Genomic DNA, 22,849 nt, shown 5'->3' with positions numbered 1-22,849 from the left:
AAAAAGATTCCAGTTATATTTGCAAATGTACAGCTTTCCTGTTCTTTTATATTGTTGGGTCATAAATCCCTCAAGACATATCTACTCTGATTTACTTTCTGGCTGCACAGCTGAAATAAACAGGGAAAACAAAGTAGGGGAATAATTTTCCTGAGATAAATGGGCAAGAGTTGAAAAGAGGTGTGAGGAAGAAAGACCTGTTAAGGAGGATTGGTGAGTGCGTGGTGATGGTGTTATGAGTTGGCATTTATGTAGCAAGAGTGATGAACATGAAAATGGAAAGTACTGACTGTCATTTCCTTGGGGGTAGCAGAGAGGTGGGTGGAGAGGAAGAGGCACCGGGCAGAAAGCTCGCAGGTGTCCCCCAAGGACGGTTTGCTTGCTGTCCAGGGTGGCCTGGGATTGGTCATCAGAAGAGGATTGAGATATTAAAGCCCTGGGGATTCCAACCTCCTGAAAGAGGTCAGGATGCCCGTAGGATGGGCACACCTCAGGAAGGTCAGATTTCTTTGATTCACGGAGAAAGTAAGGGTCAGGGATAGGTAGGCTCCTATTGAATGAAATTCACTAACTAGTAACTGCTAATGTTTGTTGAGTGCTTATTCAGTGCCAGGCCCTGGGCTAAGCATTTTACATTTAACCCCTTCAACAACCCTATGAGAAAACATCTGGGAGGCCATCATCTTCTTAAGTTCCTCAATCAATAAATGGCAGAGCCTGGGATTCTACCCCTCCCCTCTCCCATCCCTCTTCCCCCAACCCCACAGGTGGGTTTGGTGTCAGAAGTTATTACTGTGCTGTCAGGTGGAGACTATTTGGTTCAATCCCTAAATTTTGGGGGTGAGGGGATAGCTAGTTTTGCTGCTGAGTTCCCTGCTGGTTTGCTGCTAGTTACTATGTATCTTTGTGTATATATCTATAAAACATAGCAGGAAATAATAACATTGTTTCAATAATGTTACTATTTCATTCAAACAATTTCATTGTATCCTTATACCATTGAAGAAAAGAAAATGGATTTTCTGCCTGTCTACCTGGAGTTTGCACATTGTCCCTATGTCTGCAGGGGTTTTCTATGGGTACTTGGGTTTCCTCTGACATCCCAAAGCTGTCAAATTAGGTGAATTTGGGTGTCTAAATGTCCCAGTGTGTGAGTGTGACCGAGTACCCTATTAAGTTTTTCTGTGATGGCATCGAATGCCTGTTGATTCAGAGGGCTCTGAATCTAGTCCCTTTTAAAGGCCTCATAAAGTGGCTTAGCCATCAACTCCAAATTTGGAATCCAAATTCAACAAAAGCCAGACATTCCTAGGAATCCCTGCAATTGCTTCCTGTTTTGGGGACCCCTCAGGGTCACTGTTACCTGCTTTCAGTCGATTTTTAGCCCCCTTCAGCTTGAAGCTGAGGTTCCAGAGACTAGATCTTGAAACAGGACAGGTACCTGTGGAAATCTCCCCTACCAGGAGATTGCTTCAAGGCTGCAGTTAATTTACAACCCAGCTGAGCCTGAGATGATGCCAGCCCATTCACAAGAGGGAGCAGCAATTCAAGACAAGTCATTGGAACAAGCATGTGGGTCTGCACTGCCTCACCCCACGCCACAACTCCCTTTCCCTTCTCAAACCTTTGCACTTCGCTTGGAAATCTCAAGTGGTTTCATTAAGGCAAGAATCTAGGCCATCTTCCCCATTGCTAGCTTTGGTGTATATTAAAGTCACTTTCCTTCTACCGTACCTCTATCTTGCTGATTTGTTTTGCAAGTGGCAAGCAGCTGAACCTGTGTTTGGTAATGAGTGTGAGGGTGTGAGTATGAGTGGGTTCTGTGCTGGGATGGCATCCTGTCCAGGGTGGGTTCCTGCCTTGCATCCTGAGCTGCGGGAATGGGCTCCAGCCACCAGAGACACTGAATTGGAACAGGTGGGGTGGAAAATGAATGAATGAATAAAAATTATCTCACAAATGTGTAAAGTCTGTGATAATCATACACATGCATGACAATAAATAATGTAGTATGAAAGCACTCGGGGAGCCCACCTTAACTGTAAATGCTTTGAACTGCTTGGTGGCAGGAGGTACTCCTTATCATTTTTGCTTTGTAAACATTTTAGTCCTTGGTTTAACCCACCATCACTACAACTGCCATCACTTGCTAATTCATCAAACTTGGGTAAATAATGATCTTACTTGTGCTTATTGATCTTTAAATGTATGTATAGCCCATGTTTATTTCAGTGTTTACTATTAGAAGTGTTTTGGGCTGGGCGTGTTGGCTCACTCCTGTAATCTCAGAACTTTGGGAGGCTGAGGTGGACAGATCATGAGGTTGGGAGTTCGAGACCAGCCTGACCAACATGGTGAAACCCCATCTCTACTGAAAATACAAAAAAAAAAAATTAACTGGACATGGTGTTGCACACCTGTAATCCCAGCTACTCAGGAGGCTGAGGCAGAACTCACTCAAACCCAGGAGGTGGAAGTTGCAGTGAGCCGAGATCATATCACGGTGCTCCAGCCTGGGTGACAGAGTAAGACTCCATCTCAAAAAAAAAAAAGGTGTTTTGGTCTTTATTTAGATGTTTGATGCTTTTGTGACCAGAAATATGCAGTAGGATCTTATCTTTTGTTTATAGCAATTAGCCTATTGTAAAATTAGTTGCATTATACATTGTTTTGCTTCAAGATACAATTTCAAAGACCCTACTGGTGACATTAAATAGGGACTCACTGTACAATCCAGCTAAGAGCAGCACTAATCTGGGTGTGGTGCTTAGAATATAGTCATGCCTGTAATCCCACCACTTTGGGAGGCCAAGGCAGGCAGACCTCCTGAGCTCAGGAGTTTGAGACCAACCTGGGCAACAAAAATAGAAAAATTATCCTGGTGTGGTGGTTCATACCTGTAATTCCAGCTACTCAGAAGGCTGAGGTGGGAGGATTGCTTGAGCCTGGGAAGTTGAACCTGCAGCAGGTTGAGATCCTGCCACTGTACTCCCACTTAGGCAACAGAGCTAGACCTTGTCTCAAACAAACAAAAAACCTGGGAGGGGTAGCACTGAAAGGGGAAATTATTAAACTGAATTTTCTAGGAAAATTGTCTCAGATAGAATGTTTCTGAAAAGCATCTAACAAGTAGGCCTTTTAAAACTTTCATTTAATCTCCAAGATCATTTATATTCAAATTTCAGCAGCCTTTTTAAGAGATCAGCTCTTAGTTAATCACTGATTCTTCCTGAGACAGAGGTCATCCAGTGTAACAGCAACATATTTCAACAGGCAAGACGTTAAATTATAAACCAAGAAGTTAAAATTACCATCCGACTAAAGGGAAGACTACCAAATTCCTAAAAAGTTCCAGAAAGGAGTCTTGTTATTCTAAAGATGAAAGTATTTAAAAATAAATTGTGAGCAGAAATGGATAAAGCTAGAAGCAGTTCTGAGAAATAGTAAGAATTTGAGCAAGTGTTATTGAAATACCAGGGCATAGAGAGGCTTGTGGAAAGCATGAGTGAGTGATTGCTTCTGGATCTCCTAGGTTGCAGAAAAAGGCTACACCAAAGTTTCTTGATGGTTTTTAGGTAATGAAGTGGGGCACTCTCGGTGCAAGACCACTTATTTCTGAAATCATGATTTATCAAAGCTGAAGTTCATTTCCCTCCCTGCTCTGTCTCCCAGTGGCTTGAAGAAAGGACTTTGTGTGTGGCAGAGTCTGAGTAACTGTACATTGGCATTAATGGGGTTGGCTGTGGCAGAATGCAGGGGGAGGACTCTGGGTCCAAAGACCTGGCTTTGAGCCTTGGCTCAGTTATTTACTTATTTGTTTACTCATTATTTAGACAAAAATTGTACATATAAATGTTGGACAAGGTAGTGTTTAGCTATACGTTATGAGATGATTAAATCAAGGCAATTAACATATCCATCAGGTAACCTGCTTATTTTATGGTGAGGTACTTTTCAAGAATAGATACATTATTGTTAACTGTAACCACCATGCTGTACAATAGATCCCCAGAATGTGTTCATCCTGTCCAACTGAAACTTTGTATTTCTTAACCAACATCTTCCACCCTTCCCCCCAGCCCCCCACAACCACTACTTCTGTGAGTTTGACTTTTTTTAGATTTCACATATAAGTGAGATCATGCAGTATTTGTTTTTTTTGCTCTGGCTCAGTTATTTCTGGCTCTGTGACCTCATCACATTTGTCATCTATAAAATGCCTACCTCCTCTGTTCCACTTCCACCTACTTCACCAGGCTGTTGAGAAAACAAAATGGGATAACATGTGAATTCTGGGTTTTGGCATTACTGTCACATGTTAGAAGTTCTTGGTGGGGGGGGGCTTAAAATTTTGCTCTTAACTTGGCATCCATAATGAGACATACTTGAGAGGTTTAAAGCAGTAAAGGCCATAAAAGGGTTTGGATTCAGTGAACTCTGTTACTTGGGAACATTTGGAATCATTTAATTTGCTGAATTTTAGGACCGAACTTTCTCGTACTTTCTCTATTACTTAAAATATGGTCATGGCTGCCATGACAGAGAGATCTAGAAGAGGAGAGGCTTAAACAACCTAGAAATGCATTTCTGTTTCCTGTAACAGTCCAGATATAAGAGGTCTGGGGCACTTGGCTGGCTGAGGATGGTACATGGAGTTGAGAACTGAGGGGCCTCTGTCTTGTTCATGTGGCTGTCGCCTCTTCACGGTGGCTGTTCCAACTCTTTTCAACAGGAAAGAGATGGCCACAGTCACGTCCCTTCACTCACACCCTTTTGAATGGAGCTATTCAGGTGTCCACACTTAGCTACAATGTAGTGTTGAGCTCAGCATCTTGTGTCCAGACGAAATTTTAATTGCTGTGTAAGAAGAAAGACTGAATACTGAAAAGGGGTAGTGAGGGGTGGTGGGTAATGAGCAGCGTCCATCACAGATGCCTGTGGTTATGTCATTAACTTCTCTTTAAGAAATGTATGGATGAGGCCTGGCACAGAGGCTTGTGCCTGTAATTCCAGCTACTCGGGAGGCTGAGATGGGAGGATCACTTGAGGCCAGAGATCAAGACCAGCCTGGGCAACATAGAGACCCTGTCTCTAAAAATACATAAATAAGAGAGTGCATAGATGTATGGCAGACAGAGAGGTTTATATTATTCCATTCTGATAATCAACTATAGGATAGTACTGGATTTCTTTTATTTTTATTTTTTGAGACAAGGTCTCATTCTGTCACCGAGGCTGGTGTGCAGTGGCACAATCTTGGTTGTCTGCAACCTCGGCCTCCTGGATTTAAGTGATTCTCCTGCCTCAGCCTCCTGAGTAGCTGGGATTATAGGCAAGCACCACCCCGCCTGGCTAATTCTTGTATTTTTAGTTGCAATGGGTTTTGCCATGTTGGTCAGGCTTGTCTCAAACTCCTGGCCTCAAGTGATCCACCCACCTTGGCCTCCCACAGTGATGAGGTAACGGGTGTGCACCACCACACCCAGCCAATTTTATTTTAAGTTTTTATTTTATTTTTTGTAGAGATGGGATCTGGCTATGTTGCCCAGGCTGGTCTTGAACTGCTAGCCTCAAGTGTTCCTCTCATCTTGGCCCCCCAAAGTGTTGGGATTATAGGCATGAGCCACCATGCCTGGCCCATAGGATGATACTTGAAAGGGATGACGAGGATGGTGAGTCTGTTGGCTTAGAGGTTTGGATATTGTTTGTGTTTTTCAGACTTTTTGAAGCCATTTATTATTCACAGAGCACCTGGTAGTCCCTTTTTGCTACATTCTAGGCACTCTGCTAGGGGCTGGGGAGTCAGAGATCATGGTCCCTGCTATCTGAGAATCCACTCCATAGAAGAGACAGGTATATTATGCAATAAGTAGAGAACTGTCCGATGTATCCTCTGATTGGAGGCAGTGGGAACTCCTAGGAAAAGACCTGACAAATTTGACAGGCTGTGTGTGTGTGTGTGTGTGTGTGTGTGTGTGTGTGTGTGATGCAGGGTGGGGTAAGAAGGAGGTTTGATTGGGGTTATGCCTATACCACCATGAATAGTGATGAATCGCTGGGAGTATGAACTAACTGAATCGATGTTAAGAGGCTGTTCTCTACTGTCATGTTCATGGCTTAATGTTTTGTCTCTGTTTCTCAGAAACTCAGCGTGGGCATCGGAAACTTTTGTGACAAGGAGCCATGCTGCCCCGATGGGAACTGGCACTTTACCTACTCGCCTCACTAGGCTTCCACTTCTATTCCTTCTATGAAGTTTACAAAGTGTCCAGAGGTAAGGCTCAAGCTGTTCTGACCTCCTATCAAACGAGGAAACACCTGTCAAAAAAGGAGCAGAAGTGGAAGATTCAGGAAGATGACCCAGTAGTGTCAAGATGAAGTGGACCTCGATTTGCTTCCCCCTGTCTTGGATAGTTTGAATCAGTAACCTGAGTCCATGAAGTTCTCTACCCTAATCCTGGGGCTTTTAAGTGATGCTGTGACCTGTCTTCTATAATTGGTGGGTTTGATTCAATGGCTACTGAAGGCCATGGAGGGGATTTTTATTCAGAATTCAAAGTAAACTCTTAAATTTGTCTTTCATCATGACTCTTCTGAGACATATGAGACCTGGACTCGATTTATCTTCCTGTTCTGCTGTCTTTGGTGTGTTGCCTTGTCTGAGTATTGGGGATGAGTCATTATCAGGTCACATTCCAGCCCATAGGAAGGGGAATGGGAGCCCTCGTTTATTTGGCAAGGAGCACTTGTCACTCCTGTTTACACCCAATTAGCCAGCATTGAGTCCCACGGACACAGCTGGGAGGCTGGGAAATAGTGTTTAGCTTAGTGGCTAGGTGCTATCTACAACTTCTCTCTCTCTCTCTCTCTCTCTCTCTCTCTCTCTCTCTCTCTCTCTCTCTCTCTCTCTCTCTCACCTAGTTTCACTCTTGTTGCCCATGCTGGAGTGCAATGGTGTGATCTTGGTTCACTGCAACCTCTGCCTCCGGGGTTCAAGCAATTCTCCTGCCTCGGCTTCCTGAGTAGCTGAGATTACAGGCACCTGCCATGAAACCTGGATAAGTTTTGTATTTTTAGTAGAGACAGGGTTTTACCATGTTGGCCAGGCTGGTCTCAAAGTCCTAACCTCAGCTGATCTTCCCACCTCAGCTTCCCAAAATGCTGGGATTACAGGTATGAGCCACTACATCTGGCCTAAAACTTCTTATTTTATGGAAGAAAGAGAAAGAATTTTGAAAGGACCATAAAGCAGTCTCTGCCATGGTAGGGAGAGCATCCTAGAGGTGATAGTGATTACTGAGGCTTGTCTTAAGAAGAGCAAGTGTCAGCCAGGTAGAGAAGTGAGCAGAGGAACTCTGAACAGAGAGAAGTTTGCAGGCAAATGCTGTTGGGGATAGCTTACCATGATCAGGGAACTACAAACCTCTCAGCAGGACTACAGTGCAGAGTGTGATGAGGGAGTAAAAGAGTTGAGCTTAGATCAAAGAGCAGGGATAGGCTGTGAAAGACCCGTGTTGTATATTTGGTCTTATCTTAAAAGCAAGACAGCACATTGAAAGTAATGCAGTCATTTAAAATGACGAAGGTAGTTTTTGGGAAGTACAGTTGAGAAGGCTCTGCCTTCAGCATCTGCTGCCCTATGGATCACCAGGGTTGACCTTTCTCTCCATTCTGAATGTGTCCCACTCATAGCCATGGGCTTGGTTGCAGGAACTGACCATCTAAAGTAGACGAGCAGTGTTCTTTGGTCAAGGCCGTCTAAGTAGCTGCATTCCCTTGCTGGAGCCTCTGAGCTCTCAGAGCCTATGTAGAAGGAAGTAACCTGCTCTGTGTCAGGCACTGTGTGCTAGATACTTCATGTACCTTGTCTCACTTGATCTTTAGCACAGCCCTATGAGATAGGATATTATTTAGAAAACAAGCTTGGCTGCAGAAACTTAGCCGTCAATGTAACTGTAGTCCATGGCTAGTGTGGTGTCTAGCTAGCATCAGAGACCCTGGTTCCTTCTCCCACGTTCCCCTGCCGTCCTCAATATGTTGTCCCACCTTTTGTAAGGTAACCGCTCCAGCTCTTGTTGTTGTGTATGCTTTTTGACCAGCAGAAAGGATGGAAGGGAAGGGGAAGACAGGCCCTCCCCCTTTCAGAACTTGACTTGAAAGTTGCTTATATCATCTATCCAAGTGCTACTCACCGGAACCTAGTCCTGTGGCCTCATTCACTGAGGGGGAGCTAGGAAATGTAATCTTTGGTTGGGAAGCCATTTATCCAGCCAGAGCACAAGGGTTCTATTGTAGAGGAAGAAAGCAAGAAGGGACACGAACAGTTAATTGACAGTCTCCTCCACGGAAGGGTGTCTTCATTACTCATTTCTGTATAGCAAGCTACCCTGAAGCTTTGTGTGTGTGTGTGTGTGTGTGTGTGTGTGTGTGTGTGTGTGTGTGTGTGTTTTTAACCGCCTTGTATTATCTCTCACTGTTTTGGGAGATCCTGCCCCACCACACACACACTCTGTTTTGAATATACTTCTTTTAAAAGTAGTTTTAAAGCCAGCCATGGTGGTGTACTCCTGTAATCCCAGCTATTTGGGAGACTAAGGCAGAAGGATCACTTGAGCTTAAGAGCTTAAGACCAGCCTGGGCAATACAGCAAGACCATGTTTCAAAAAATAGCAACAAAAACAAAAACAGTTTTTGATTCACAGAAAAATTGAGCAGAAAGTACAGAGAGCTCCCATATACCCCATGCTCCTATACATAGCCTCACCAACTATCATCGTCCAGCACTGGAGGGGTGCATTTGTTACAACTGATGAACCTACACTGACACATTGTTATTGCCCAAAGTCCATACTTTACAATAGGGTTCACTCTTGCTGTGGTGTACATTCTTTAGTGTAACGCTACATATTCACTGTTATAGTATACAGAGCTGATTCACTGCCCTAAAACACTTCTGTGTTTTACCTACTTACCCTTCCCTCCCCACCAACCCCTGGTAACTCCTAATCTTTTTACTGTGGCCACAGCTTTTTACCTTTTCTAGAATGTCATATGTTTGCCTTTTCTTGGAGTCATATAAGATATAGCCTTTTCAGATTGGCTTTTTTCACTTAGAAATGAGCATTTGAGGCTCCTCAATGTCTCTTTCTGGCTTGATAGCTCCTATCTTTTTCCTACTAAGTAATATTTTGTGCTCCAGAAAAACCACAGTTTATTAATCCACTCACCTGCTGAAGGACGTGTTGGTTGCTTCCAAGTTTTGACAGTTACAAATAAGACTGCTATAAAAATCATGCATATGTTTTTGAACATACATAAGTTTTTACCTCCTTTGGATAAATACCAAGGAGTGCAGTTGCTGGATCACGTAGTAAGAATCTGTTTATTTTTGTAAGAAGCTGCCAAACTGTCTTCCAAAGTGGCTGTGCAGTTTTGCATTGCTATCAGCAGTGGGTGAGAGTTCCTGTTCTCTACATCTTGCCAGCAACTGGTACCGTCACAGTTCTTGATGTTGTCCATTCGAATAGGTATGTAGTAGTACCTCATTGTTTTTCTATAATGAAACACGCCTGTATTTTCTGAGGGACATATGGTATGGAGCATCTTTTTATATGGCTATTTGCCATCTGTGTATCTTTGGTTAGGTGTCTGTTCGGTTCTTTTGCCCGTTTATAAATTGGGTTGATGTGTCTTTTGCAAATATTTTCTACTACTGTATGGCTTGTCTTCTCATTCTCTTGACAGTGTTTTTAGAAAAACAGAAGTTTTAAAATTTTAATCAAGTTTAGCTTATCAATTATTTCTTCTAAGGATTGTACCTTCAGTCTTGTTATCTGAATAGTCATCACCATACCCAACATCATCTCGAGCTTCTCCTATGTTATCTTCTGGAAGATTGTAGTTTTACATTTTATATTTAGGCCTATGATTCATTTTAAGTTAATTTTTGTAAAAGGTGTAAGGTCTGTGTTTAGATTCATTTTTTGCAGGTAGATGTCCAGTTGTTCCAGCACCATTTGTTGAAAAGATTCTCTTTTCCTCTCTGTTTTGCCTTTGCTCCTTTGTCAAAATTCAGTTGGCTATATTTACGTGGGTTTATTTCTGGGCTCCCTATTATGTTCTGTTGCTCTTTTTGTCTATTCTTCCACCAATACCATAATATCTTGATTACTGTAGCTGTACAGTAAGTCTTGAAGTTGGGTGGTGTCAGTCTTCTGACTTTGTTACTTATGTTGTCTATGCTGGGTCTTTTGCCTGTCTGTATAAACTTTAGAGTCAGTTTGTTGATATCCACAAAATAACTAGCCATAAAATAAAGATGTTTAGGCTGGGTGCAGTGGCACACACCTGTAATCCCAGCACTTTGGGAGGCTGAGGTGGGCCGATCATGAGGTCAGGAGTTTGAGACCAGCCTGACCAACGTGGTAAAACTCCGTCTCTACTAAAAATACAAAAATTAACTGGGCATGGTGGTGCATGCCTGTAGTCCCAGCTACTTGGGAGGTTGAGGCAGGAGAATTGCTTGAATCTGGGAGGCAGAGGTTGCAGCGAGCTAAGACTGTGCCACTGCACTCCAGCCTAGGTGACAGAGCAAGACTCTCTCTCAAAAAAAGGATGTTTATAGCAGTTTTATTCATAATTGCTTAAAATTGGAAACTGCCACGGTGTCATTAATCAGGCAAATGGATTAATAAACTAGTACATTCAGACAATGGAATTTGCCAGGATTTTCACTGGAGTTGTATTGAATCTATAGATCAAGTTCAAGTTGGGAAGAACTGACATCTGGACAGTACTGAGTCTTTCTTTCCATGAACATGGACTATCTCTCCATTTATTTAGTTCTTTAATTTCTTTCATCAGAGTTTTATTGTTCTCCTGTTAGAGATCTTATACATGTTTTATTAGATTTATATCTCAGTATTTCATTTTTTGGGTGACAGTGTAAATGATACTGTTTTAAATTTCAAATTCTACTTATTTCATTGCTGATATATAGGAAAGCAATTGACTTTTGCATAGTAACCTTGAATTCTGCAATCTTATTATTATTGCTTATTAATTCCAGGAGTTTTTCTGTCAGGTCTTTCAGATTTTCTACATAGGTAATAATGGCATATGCAAAGATGATTTTATTTCTTCCTTCTCAGTCATATATACATTGTCTTTGTTGTTGTTGTTGTTGTTGTATTGCATTAATTAGGATTTCCAGTACAATGTTGAAAAAGAGATGAGAGAGAATATCCTTGGTTTACTCCTAATTTAACTGGGAAAACTTCTAGTTTCTCACCATTAAGTATTCCATTAGCTGTGGGTTTTTTATAGATGCTTTTTTTTTTAATCTAGGTAAGGAAGTTCCCCTCTGTTCCTAATTTTCTGAGAGCTTTTGTTATGAATGGCTATATTAGGGTTCTCCAGGGAAATAGAATCAATAGGCTACATACAAATTTAAAAGGAGATTTATTCCAAGGAATTGGCCCACACAATTATAGATGCTGAGAAGTTCCATGATCTGCTGTCTGAAGCTGTAGACCTGTGAAAGCCAGTGGTGCAATTCAGTTCAAGTCGAAAGACCTGAGAGCTGGTGTAGCCTATGACCCAAATCCCAGTCTGAAGGCAGGAGATGAACTGGGATGGTCTAGCTCAAGCAGTAGCCAGAAATAAGAGTGAGTTCTTCCTTCCTCCTCCTTTTGTTCTATTTAGACCCTCAATGGATTGGATGGTGCCCACCCGCCTTAAAGAAGGCAATCTATCCTATCTGATTCAAATGCTTATCTCATCAAGAAACACCCTTACAGACAACTAGAAATTGTGTTTAATCTGGGCACCCCGTGGCCTGGTCCGAGTTGGCACATAGCACTAACCAACACAATGTATGTTGCATTTTGTCAAGTGTTCTTTCTGCATCTCTTGATCATTTTATTTTTCTTCGTTAGCCTGTTGATGTGATGGATTACATTGATTTTTGTGTGCTGTGAGATTTTGATTTTAATATATCTGGCCTGGACTCAGCTGGCATTTCTCTTGTTTCATGTATTAACAGCTGGGGCTGCAGTCATCTGGTGGCTAGATTGGGCTCACTCATCTAGGGTGGCTTATTCACGTGGCTGGCAGTTGGTGCTGGCTGTCAGCTGAGAGCTCAGCTGGGAGCTGTCAACTGGAGTACTGTGGTTCTCTCTAAATGGCTTCATGTGGCTTACATTGCTTACATTTATAACAGGACAGCTGGGTTCCAGATGTGTGTGCAGCCTGGGAAATAACACAGGTCACTTCTGCCTCATTTATTGGTTGATGCAAATCACAGGGCCAGTCCAGACTGAAGGGGAGAAAAGACTGCGCCTTTTTACAGATGGAGCAGCATATAGAAGAAGAGCAGAGTTTGATGACAGCACCTCTGGAGTTTCTCTACTTCAAAGAGTGCTATACTTCTTTATCCACAAGAGGACACTGAAGCTCAAAAGTATCACTTGTCCAGGGTCATGTATCTTATAACTAATAGAGCTGAAGCTTAAACCTAGGACTCTACAACTCTACTTCTTGTGTTGTGGTAGCTTCTGGGAATGGGGTGAGGGGCCCCTTTTTGGATAGGACAGAACTTTTCTGCACTTCAACCTGTCCAGATGCTGTCATGCCTTGTGGCTTATTCCTGGCCACTCCCTAGCCTGAAGCTTCTTTTATCCTTAATGACTTTCCTTTTATTGTCAGTGCTAAAGAGTTTCTCAGGCCATTCCCAAGAAATATCTTCCTCAAAATGCTTTTGCCAGTTTAGCTCACGGAAGCCAGATCCCCCTGCCATGCCTAAGTATGTTTAACTGGTGCAATGTTGAGCTTTCTTGGTTCCAATCTCACTTTCTAATTCAGGAAAATGTGCATTACCCACATTGTAGAAGTAGGTCACTGGAAAAATTGTCTCTACTGTGAACTTTTTTAGGGCATTCGTGTCTGGAGCAAACATGCTGCCTAGAATAGACTAGAGGCTCCAAGTGTATTTGTTAAGTGAAATGTCTCTGGTGAGCATCTGCATGGCTACTCTCCTTGGGCACAGAGCAAGCATCTCATTCACTGCTGTCTCTGTCAGCAGTAGCGGGGTTGTCATGTGGTTGGAGACTACTGACTGATTTTTCCAGCCTTAGTCAAGTGGAATCTCACAGAAAATCCACAGCAGGGACTCAACAGAATAACCCTTCTTTCCCCCAACTCTACTGAATTAGAGCATCTTGAAGTCATATGGAAGTATTTGGGGTGGTGATGGTGAATCTGCTATGCTGAGTGACCTTGCCCCTGGTACTGGGCAGTACTGTGGCTAATCCACAGCTATTGCATTAGGTTGGTGCCTTATGGTTTAGTAGACATAGAGATTTTTATGTCTCTTTGTTTACTTTTTTTTTTTTTCTTTTGAGTTGGAGTCTTGCTCTGTCACCCAGGCTGGAGTGCAGTGGCATGATCTTAGCTCACCGCCCCGCAACCTCCGCTTCTCAGATTCAAGCAGTTCTGTCTCAGCCTGCTGAGTAGCTGGGACTACGGGTGCATGCCACCACGCCCAGCTACTTTTTGTATTTTTAGTAGAGATGGGGTTTCACCATAGGAGGCTGGTCTCCAACTCCTGACCGCAGGTGATCCACCTGCCTCAGCCTCCCAAAGTGCTGGAATTACAGGCATGGGCCACCATGCTTCGCCCCTCTCTGTTTACATTTAATGTGGAAATGCAATGTGCCATGCATCAGATGGCTTGTGTAATAGGCCTTGAAAGAATTGATGCATTTGCCTGAAAGAGTGCCATATACATTTCTAGCCATATCAATTTAATACAATACTCAGAATAAAAACTATTGAATTCACATCATTGAAAATCCTGGTGATAGAAGGAGATCACCTGTGTTTTTTTTTTTTTTTTTTTTTTTTTTAACCTAGGAGGGGAAGTCTCTGTTTCAATTTACCACCTATTGTTTTATTTCTTCTTGTACCCATTTTGACATTTTATAGCTTTCTAGGAAATCTATATACTTTATGTACATTTTCAGTTTGATTATATATTGTGCTTCTTAGTTCTTATTTTATAATTTTTTTGGTTGTTTTATTCTTATTTTATATTTTATCTGCATCTTCTTCACTCCCTTCATTTTCTCTTTCCACTTCTCCCTCCCTCCTATTTTTTTTTTCTTTCTTTAATCAACGGTGCCAGAGATCTTACTAATCTTTTCAGCATTTGGCTTTATTTTCTCAGTTGTTTCTTTCTGTTTTCTAACGCTTCAAGTTCTGCCCGTATCTTATTATTTCTTTCCTTATCGTTTCCTTGGGTTTGGTCTGTTTCTTTTTATTTCAACGTCATGAGTTGAATGCTTAGCTCCTTTACTTTGTAGAGAATGCATTTGGATTGTTGGTAGTTTTTCTCAGAAAGATTTCTAGAAGAGGAATTAGAGTAAAACCACACAACCATTTTTTAGGTGCTTAATAGAAGGACCCAGGCTGCTCTCGGGGAGGCTGTGCCAGTTAACACTTCCACAGGAGGAGCTCCATCTTTCTGCACTACTCTCAGCAAGTTGAATGGTCCTTGATCCATCTCAAGTGTATCTAGTATATGATGTGATATGAAGAGTTATTTTTTCACAAATAGGTAACTAAAACTTATATCTTTTTATTTTATTTTATTTGGGACAGAGTCTTGCTCTGTCATCCAGGCTGGAGTGCAGTTTTACAGTCTCTGCTCACTGTAACTTCCGCTTCCTGGGTTCAAGCAATTCCCAAGCCTCTGCCTCCTGAGTAGCTGGGATTACAGGTGTGCACCACCACACCCAGCTAATTTTTGTATTTTTGGTAGAGATGGGGTTTCACCATGTTTGTCAGGCCGGTCTGAAACTCCTGGTCTCAAGTGATTCACCTGCCTCAGCCTCCCAGACTGCTGAGCTTACAGGCCATTATGATAATTATGATGCAATCTTGATCATGTACTGAATTCTTTTGTTAACATTAAAAATTTTTATTTTTTCAAAAATAGAGACAAGATCTCTCTATGTTGCTCAGACTGGTCTCAAGCTCCTGGACTCAAGCAATCTTCCTGCCTAGGCTTCTCAGAGTGCTGAGAATACAGGCATGAACCAGGGTGTCTGACTTCACGTACTGGATTCTTATATTCTGTTTGATTTCTCAACCAATTCTTACATCCGTACTGTACTGTTTGAATTATTTGTGATTTATAAAACGCCTAAGTATCTGGAGTAAGTTATTGTTCTTTGTTTTCAGATCTTTCTTAGGCTATTCTTAGTGGTTTATTCTTCCAGATATATATTTGAAATTGGCTACTTTTAAAAAATCATTAGTGTTTTAATTAGAATTGTAATAAACTTATAAGTTAATTTGTAAATAATTGAGATTCTTATTGTCTATCCAAGAATGTGGTGTTTTTTCTTGGCCTATTCAAAATGTTTCATTACTTCCCTTAATGAAGGTTTGTGGTCTTCTTCATAATAGATCCTGCTAAAACTTATTAAGATTATTTCTGAGTGTTTTCCTTTCTCCTTTTGTGATTGGGATATTTTCCAAATTTTCTAGGCGATTATTTCTGGTCTATACCAAAGGTATTTATTTTGATTTATCTATGTTATAGTTCAGCAGTTTATTGAATTCTCTTATGTTCCATTGGCTTATTTGATTTTCCTCGTTCTTCTATTTAGATAATATCCACAGATAATGATCGTAGTTTTGCTTCATTTGTTTTTGCTTTGCTAGGACGTCTAGAACCATATAATAGTTGAATGTTATCCTGTTTTAATTCTGACTTTAATGGAAATCTCTTTATAGTGAAAGATTGAGCAAACTTTACTTACTTGTTTTCAAAAAGTCATGTTAAGGAACCCTAGTCCCTTTAAGTTGGCAGTAAGTGTTGAATTTTATTTGTTTTTAAAGTACCTATTTCTTTTTTGACCTCTCGATATATTTTAAAGTCATCAGTTTTCCAAAGGCAAACCATACAGATTCATTCCTGCTACAAACGTACCACGATCAGTGTATTTTTTAAAATACTGCTTTTTCCCCAAGGGTTAAAAAAAATAAGGATTTCTAAGTAAGAGTAGTTGACCTGTAATTTTGTTTCAACTCCAAATTTCAATCTTGATATTCTGTTAGCTTTATAAAACAACTGGAGATGATTCCACTTTAAAAAATATTATGGAGCTGTTAAAGTAGTACATGAAATGTCTGCATCAGTGTTTGATATTATTCACTTTTAAGTTTGTTTAGGCATGAAGTCTCTTTGGGAGTAGATTCGCTGAAAACTTCAGTACCTTTCAGTGTTATTGGTAGTTTTCATTCTTAAGTCTATTTGAGCAATTCATATTTTTCTGTTTCGTTACGATGATGATGATTGAGACAGTGTCTCTTTCTGTTGCCCAGGCTGGAGTGTAGTGGCTAGATCCAAGTGCACTGCAAACTGAAGCGCCTGGGCTCACGTGAGCCTCCAACCTCACCCTCCTAAGTAGCTAGGACTACAGACACACACCACCACACTTGCTTGTCTTTATTGTTTTGTTTTTGGAGACAGAGTCTTGCTATGTTGCCCAATTTGGTCTTGAACCCCTGACCTCAAGCCAATTCTCAAAGTGCTGGGATTATAGGCATGAGCCACTATGCCTGTGAAAACTATTTTCTATGAGGAGCAGCTACCCTAGAACCTTCTGGTTTTATGAAGTAGCTATGTTACTGAAAAGTTGCATATTAATGACATTTTTATAAATGAAATTGTGCTTCCCATTGATTTGCATTTTCATGTCACAGGCTTTTTACTTTCATTTTTTTAATATTCAGTGTTAGATATGTAATTTTTTAAAAAATAAACTATAGCACCAGGGAGCCCTCATATTTAAAGAGCCTTTGCTTTTTATGATGTAAAGTATTTATTTGAATCACTGCTCCCTATTTCTTTGTTTTCGTATAGTTGTTCTTAAAGTGGGATACAGATATTCCAGTTGAACACATTTACCTTCTACCTCTTATTTCTGTATAAACCTGTGGCCTTCATTAGTACTAAGCTTGATTTATGAAGAAAGGATACAGCAGCCCATTTATAGATTAATTCTTTCTTTTACATTGTTTATCTGATGAGCTAACCTCTCATGGGATATGGGCTTTGTTAGGAAGTAATTTTTCCCACTGACTTTTGTAATTAGAGGAACTTGATTACAAGATGATCAATAACTCTGGAGAACCCAGTCTGGGGTGGGAAAACCAAGGCCACTTGTCCTATCCTTGAATAGGTGTCCTTGCTCTTGGAACCAGGTGAGCTGACTGAGTATGAGTGGGGTCACCAGGGGCCATTCAGTTACCAAGTCTTTGTGAAAGAATCCAAATGCAGTTCTGCAGGAGCCTGTCTTGAAGCATTCATAGTGAGTGTTGAGGAACATTTAAGCCTCCAAACATTCTCTTTGGTGATGCTTCACATTATATTGGACTGTGGTTTCCCTTGTTATCTATATAGCCAGGGTCTTAGGAAACAGTTGATCACAGTCTTCCTGTCATTGGAATGGATGCCAAGTCTTGTAGCCTATCACTTCCTCCCTGCACTGGCATTTTTCTCCTGTGTTAACACTGTTCTTTCAGGTGGGCGTTGGGGTTCAGGAGCACTACCTCAAAACATGGCAACTTGACATTTGAGAAAATGGCAGAAGCAGGAAGTTTACTCCCAACCGTTCTCTCCTGAAGTAGGTCATAAAATCCTCATGTGGTTGCCTTCTCTATACACAAAGGAAGGGAACATCCTCATCTCAGAAGATGAAGGATCACACAGAAGAAATGGGTCTTGCTAAGTTCCTCTGAGTTTATTACCATTAGAATATACTCACTTTGTCCAAATCTATTTCTCTGTGACTGTCCAATCTTCATCAAACCTAACATAAAAATATGCAAGTTCAGCTGTTCCTTTGGGTCTTCATTTCCTTCTGAAGGCTCCCGAATCATGTAAAACTTACATTAACTAAATTTGTATGTTTTTGGTGCCTTTTGTTATAGGGGCCTTAGTCATGAACCTAAGAAAGTTAGAGGAAAGTTGTTTTTTTTTTTTTTTAATCCTTACATAGGGGAGTGTCAACTTCCAGATAATCTGCTTTCTTAAGACTTCTAAGCCTTGCACAATGCAGTGGGGCAGAGCCTGGGCTGGAGGGCATTTGCAGGCAAGCCCTAGTGTTAGACTCACAGCTCCTCATTCCTTCTTCTCCCTAGCCAGTGCTCCATGTCAGACCCCACACACTGAACATGTGGAGAGCTTATGACTCACTCTTGGCTTGAGAGTTTCCATTTCAGTCCAGACTGCTTCTTCTTCTTCCAGGAGCTCTGAAGTTTCCCATGCAAATTGCACACCTGGTGGTCTGCCCCATAGACTCAGAATTTCTCAGGTGAGCAGCCCTATTTGGGAGGTTCCAAGGACATATACTTAGTGTCTTCTTTTACAACCATTGATATATCTGATTTGCTGTTCCTTGGCTTATTTCTAAATCACTTCTTTATTTCTCAAGTAGAGATTGGAAGAGGAAAGAAGGAGCCTCTAGGCCTCAATAGTGTCATGAAAATCCACCCGCTTTCTGTAGGATAATCTGCAGATGAATATTTAAGAGTTGCTTACCACTGAATTCTCCTATGATTAGAAGCCCATCTTTTCTGTGCCCCCCTTTAGATGGATTAAAGACTTAAACATAAGACCTAACACCATAAAATCCCTAGAAGAAAACCTAGGCAAAACCATTCAGAACATAGGCATAGGCAAGGACTTCATGACTAAAACACCAAAAGCATTGGCAACAAAAGCCAAAATAGACAAATGGGACCTAATCAAACTCCACAGCTTCTGTACAGCAAAAGAAACAGTCATTAGAGTGAATCGGAATGAGAAAAAATTTTTGCAATCTACCCATCTGACAAAGGGCTAATATCTAAAATTTACAAAGAACTAAAACAGATTTACAAGAAAAAAAAACCCCTCCGAAAGTGGGCAAAGGATATAAAGACACTTTTCAAAAGAAGACATATATGAGGCCAACAAACATGAAAAAATGCTCATCATCACTGATTATTAGAGAAATGCAAATCAAAACCACATTGAGATACCCCTTCACACCAGTTAGAACGGCGATCATTAAAAAATCTGGAGACAACAGATGCTGGAGAGGATGTGGAGAAATAGGAACACTTTTACACTATTGATGAGAGTATAAATTAGTTCAACCATTGTGGAAGACAGTGTGGCAATTCCTCAAGGACCTAGAAATAGAAATTCTATTTGACCCAGCAATCCCATTACTGGGTATATACCCAAAGTATTATAAATCATTCTATTATAAAGACACATGCACACATATGTTTGCTGTAGTACTGTTTACAATAGCAAAGACCTGGAACCAACCCAAATGCCCATTGATGATAGACTGGATGAGGAAAATGTGGCACATGTACACCCAATTCTCAATTACTATCATAGTCTGCTGTATTCATGGCTTCCTGGAGAAATAATCAGTAGGAGCTGATTGGAATTTTTCCAATGCATAGAAACAGCAGGGCGCATGTGTCATGACTGAGTGTGCTGCTCCCTCGCAGTGACTTGTGTCAGACTAGGGTGTGTGTGTGTGATCTTCTATTTCTGATTATGCCCTTTTATTACTCCCACCCCAGAATTAATTTCCCATCAAAATACTGGAGTGAAAAGTTATATAATAACTGGTAACATACTGGTAGGTTAGTTAGAGGTTTTAAGTAAATGGTTTACCACCACAGCTCATTGGCAGCAATTAAAATGCAAATCCTCTCACTCAGTAGTAGGATGGAGCTTTGATGTATCCTTTTGTAGGAGGGAAGAATCAATAGCTGACGTGGTAATCAGGGCTCATCAGCAGAAATTGCTTCATTTCTATGCTCTCAGGCAGTTTGTAGAGCACTGAATTTTGGGAAGTAGAACCACGGCACTGGAAGAAAGAGCGAGTTCTGCCCGATGGTCCTGGGTGATGGGGAGAGAATTCCCACGCACAGAAGGGGCTGCTGTTTGCAGCATCCTCTCACCTGATTGTATTTGAGTTAGGATAGAAACTCCAGTTCTGTTCAAAGAATGAAGGTCTGAGGTCCTTCCCTAAGAATAAAACTGCTTGTGTAAAAATTACAAATATAACTGCCTTTGTAGGACTAACACATTAGTCATAAGATTAGAAATTATGGCTTAGGGATTATGCAGCTACAGTCCACAAGATTCTAAACCATCCCAATTGCTCCTAAGGATAACATCACTATTGTAAAACCTAAGATTAGTGCTCGAGCTATTTTGCAGACCCTGTATTGGAGGGGTCAGCTGGTGCCACCCAGCTTGATAAACTGGCTCACTTGGTCTTGTGGCTCCCATTCAGGAACCGACTGAGCACAGCAGGACAGCTTTGACTCCCTGTGATTTCATCTCTGACCTGACCAGTCAGCCCTGGCCCTCTACCTGCCGAATTATCCCTTAAAAACCCAAGTCTCTGAATTTTCAGGAGACTGATCTGAGTAATAATAAAACTCTCATCTGCCATCCAGCCAGCTCTGTGTGATTTAAACTTTCTCTATTGCAATTCCTCTGTCTCGATAAATCCACTCTATCTGGGCGGTGGGCAGAATGACCCAAAGGGCGGTTACCAGAAAGCATAATCAGAAATTCTGAGGGTGACTGCAGCTTGCGGAAAGATGTCCTGCTGCAGGTTCTCCTGTATCAACTACATTCTGCAGCTGGGGATTTTCAGCTAACTTAAGACATTCTGAAGACGGTGAATTCCAAATGGGTAACGAATGGATTTAAGTTATAATTTAAAATTTATGTCAGGGAGCATTTGTGTCAAGAAATGAGACAAGGGTGATTTATGTGAATTCTCTAAAACAAGAGGAAGGACTTTCAGTCTAGAGCTAAGCCGTCCAGTACTGTAGTGGATAGGGGGCATTTGAAATGTGCCAGTCCAAATTGAGGTGCACTATAAAGACCCGTAAATTGGATTACAAAGAATTAGAAAAAGAATGTAAAATAACTCATATAATTGTTTAATATTGATTTCATATTGATACACAATTTTGGATATGTTGGAATAAAGTAAAATTAACTTCACTTTAAAAAAAAAAAATCTTTGTGGCTGTAAGAAACTTGAACATTTTAAATGTGGCTCATGCTCTATTTCTGCTGGACAGCACTAGACAGGATTTCATTGTAATTCTCCTGTCTGCATAGGGTTCCTTTCTCCCACTAGAGGGAGGTATGTTTCAGCCTCAGGAAATCTGAGGTTAGTGTGTGAATGTCCCTGCTTTTGAATGAACTCTTAAAAAAGAAGCAGCAAAAAAGGAGCTTAAGTTTTTGCTTTCTTTTAATCCTGTATAATTCTGACATTTCTAAGGTTTACACTTTGTGGGAAAGTAAAGCCAAAACAAGAGGGAAGAGGCAGAAAGTTTTTCTACCCTCTTTGCCTTCATGAATTCAGATTCTTTGTTGGATTTCTTTGCTGGATCACAATAACTTGTCATTTGTTCACCAACTGTTCCCTTGGACTTGAGTCTGTGTGTAGTGCAACACACATATAGGTGCGCGGGCACACACACAGTGTGGTCTTGCGTGCAGCTGTCGCAGAGAGGACCAGAGCCCTACTGCAATCACACACTTCCATGGCACTCCCAGGCCACTTGGAGTGCACCGCGGCTGGAGCTCCTGGAGGTGTGCCCCGTGTACCCTTGGCCAGTGTGCCTGCCTCCCTTATCCGTTTTTCCTGTTTCCTGTGGTCTGAGGCTGGGGTTGCTGTTTGCATCTAATGTGTGTAAATCTGCCCCTTGATCCTACTCTGAAATCAGCATTAGTTCGTGATTGTATTTTAGTGACAGCTCTCTCTCGGGTTTCCTTCTGGGTAGCTACTTTTTTGTTTTTGTGGTTTTTATACTTTGATTGATCTGATAAGCATTCGTATTTCCCCATTCTTGTCTATGTACTCTTTGTCCTTTTGTGGGGGAGAGGTGAATCTCAGCCATTCTGGTGGCTCTGTCCTACTGTTCACTGAGAACTCCTAAGTCTTTATCTCCAGCTTAGAGCATTCCTTTGAGCTCCGCTTACACCCATGCCGCTGCCTGCAGGACATTGCACAGACCTCAGCATGGGCCCGCACAGCATTCCTTTCTGCTTCATGGCACTCATCAGCACTATCGTAGTTTCTTTCTTTTTTTTTTCTTTTTTTGAGACGGAGTTTCGCTCTTGTTACCCAGGCTGGAGTGCAATGGCGCGATCTCGGCTCACCGCAACCTCCGCCTCCTGGGTTCAGGCAATTCGCCTGCCTCAGCCTCCTGAGTAGCTGGATTACAGGTGCACGCCACCATGCCCAGCTAATTTTTTGTATTTTTAGTAGAGAGGGCGTTTCACCATGTTGACCAGGATGGTCTCGATCTCTTGACCTCGTGATCCACCCGCCTCGGCCTCCCAAAGTGTTCGGATTACAGGCTTGAGCCACCGCGCCCGGCCCGTAGTTTCTTATTATGTGTTTGTCTATCTTCCCTGGTACACAGTAAGCCCCAGGAGGACAAAAGCCACGCTAGTGTGGTTCCATTTCATTCCTAGTATTTTGTACTGCGCCTGGTACAAGCAGTGTTTGCAGATTTTATCTTTCATTTCAAATCAACTGGTTTACTTATAAATATGCTTATTACCATTATATGAGTATCTTAGGATATTTTGCTAGCATTATACCATAGCAGCTCTGATCAGCATAGTTTTGTGCATAGTGGGTGTCAGCATTTCTAACAGCGTGTGCGCGTGGGGCATTTGCAGTAACCCTTCCCATGTTTTCCTGTTGGAAACTCTTCTTTGTTGATCTTTCCTTTT

General features: G+C 41.5%; 1 protein-coding gene across 12 annotated transcripts in view; it reads left to right on the top strand.

The window, feature by feature from the left end:
• HHAT (hedgehog acyltransferase) overlaps positions 1–22,849 on the top strand; it is a 404,480-nt gene that overhangs the window by 14,993 nt on the left and 366,638 nt on the right. For all 12 annotated transcript variants that reach the window (XR_013529748.1, XR_013529751.1, XR_013529744.1 and 9 more), the window contains exon 2: positions 6,143–6,274. Coding sequence is in view for 2 of the 12 variants with exons in the window: in XM_035280429.3 (XP_035136320.3) it covers positions 6,184–6,274 (91 nt within the window). In the remaining 10 variants the exon portion in view is untranslated. The remainder of the gene's footprint in view (positions 1–6,142; positions 6,275–22,849) is intronic.

Source organism: Callithrix jacchus, chromosome 19, assembly GCF_049354715.1.
Source record: "Callithrix jacchus isolate 240 chromosome 19, calJac240_pri, whole genome shotgun sequence".
Lineage (NCBI taxonomy): Eukaryota > Metazoa > Chordata > Mammalia > Primates > Cebidae > Callithrix > Callithrix jacchus.
Note: the sequence above shows the minus strand (reverse complement) of the source record. Positions and strands in the feature narration are given on the sequence as shown.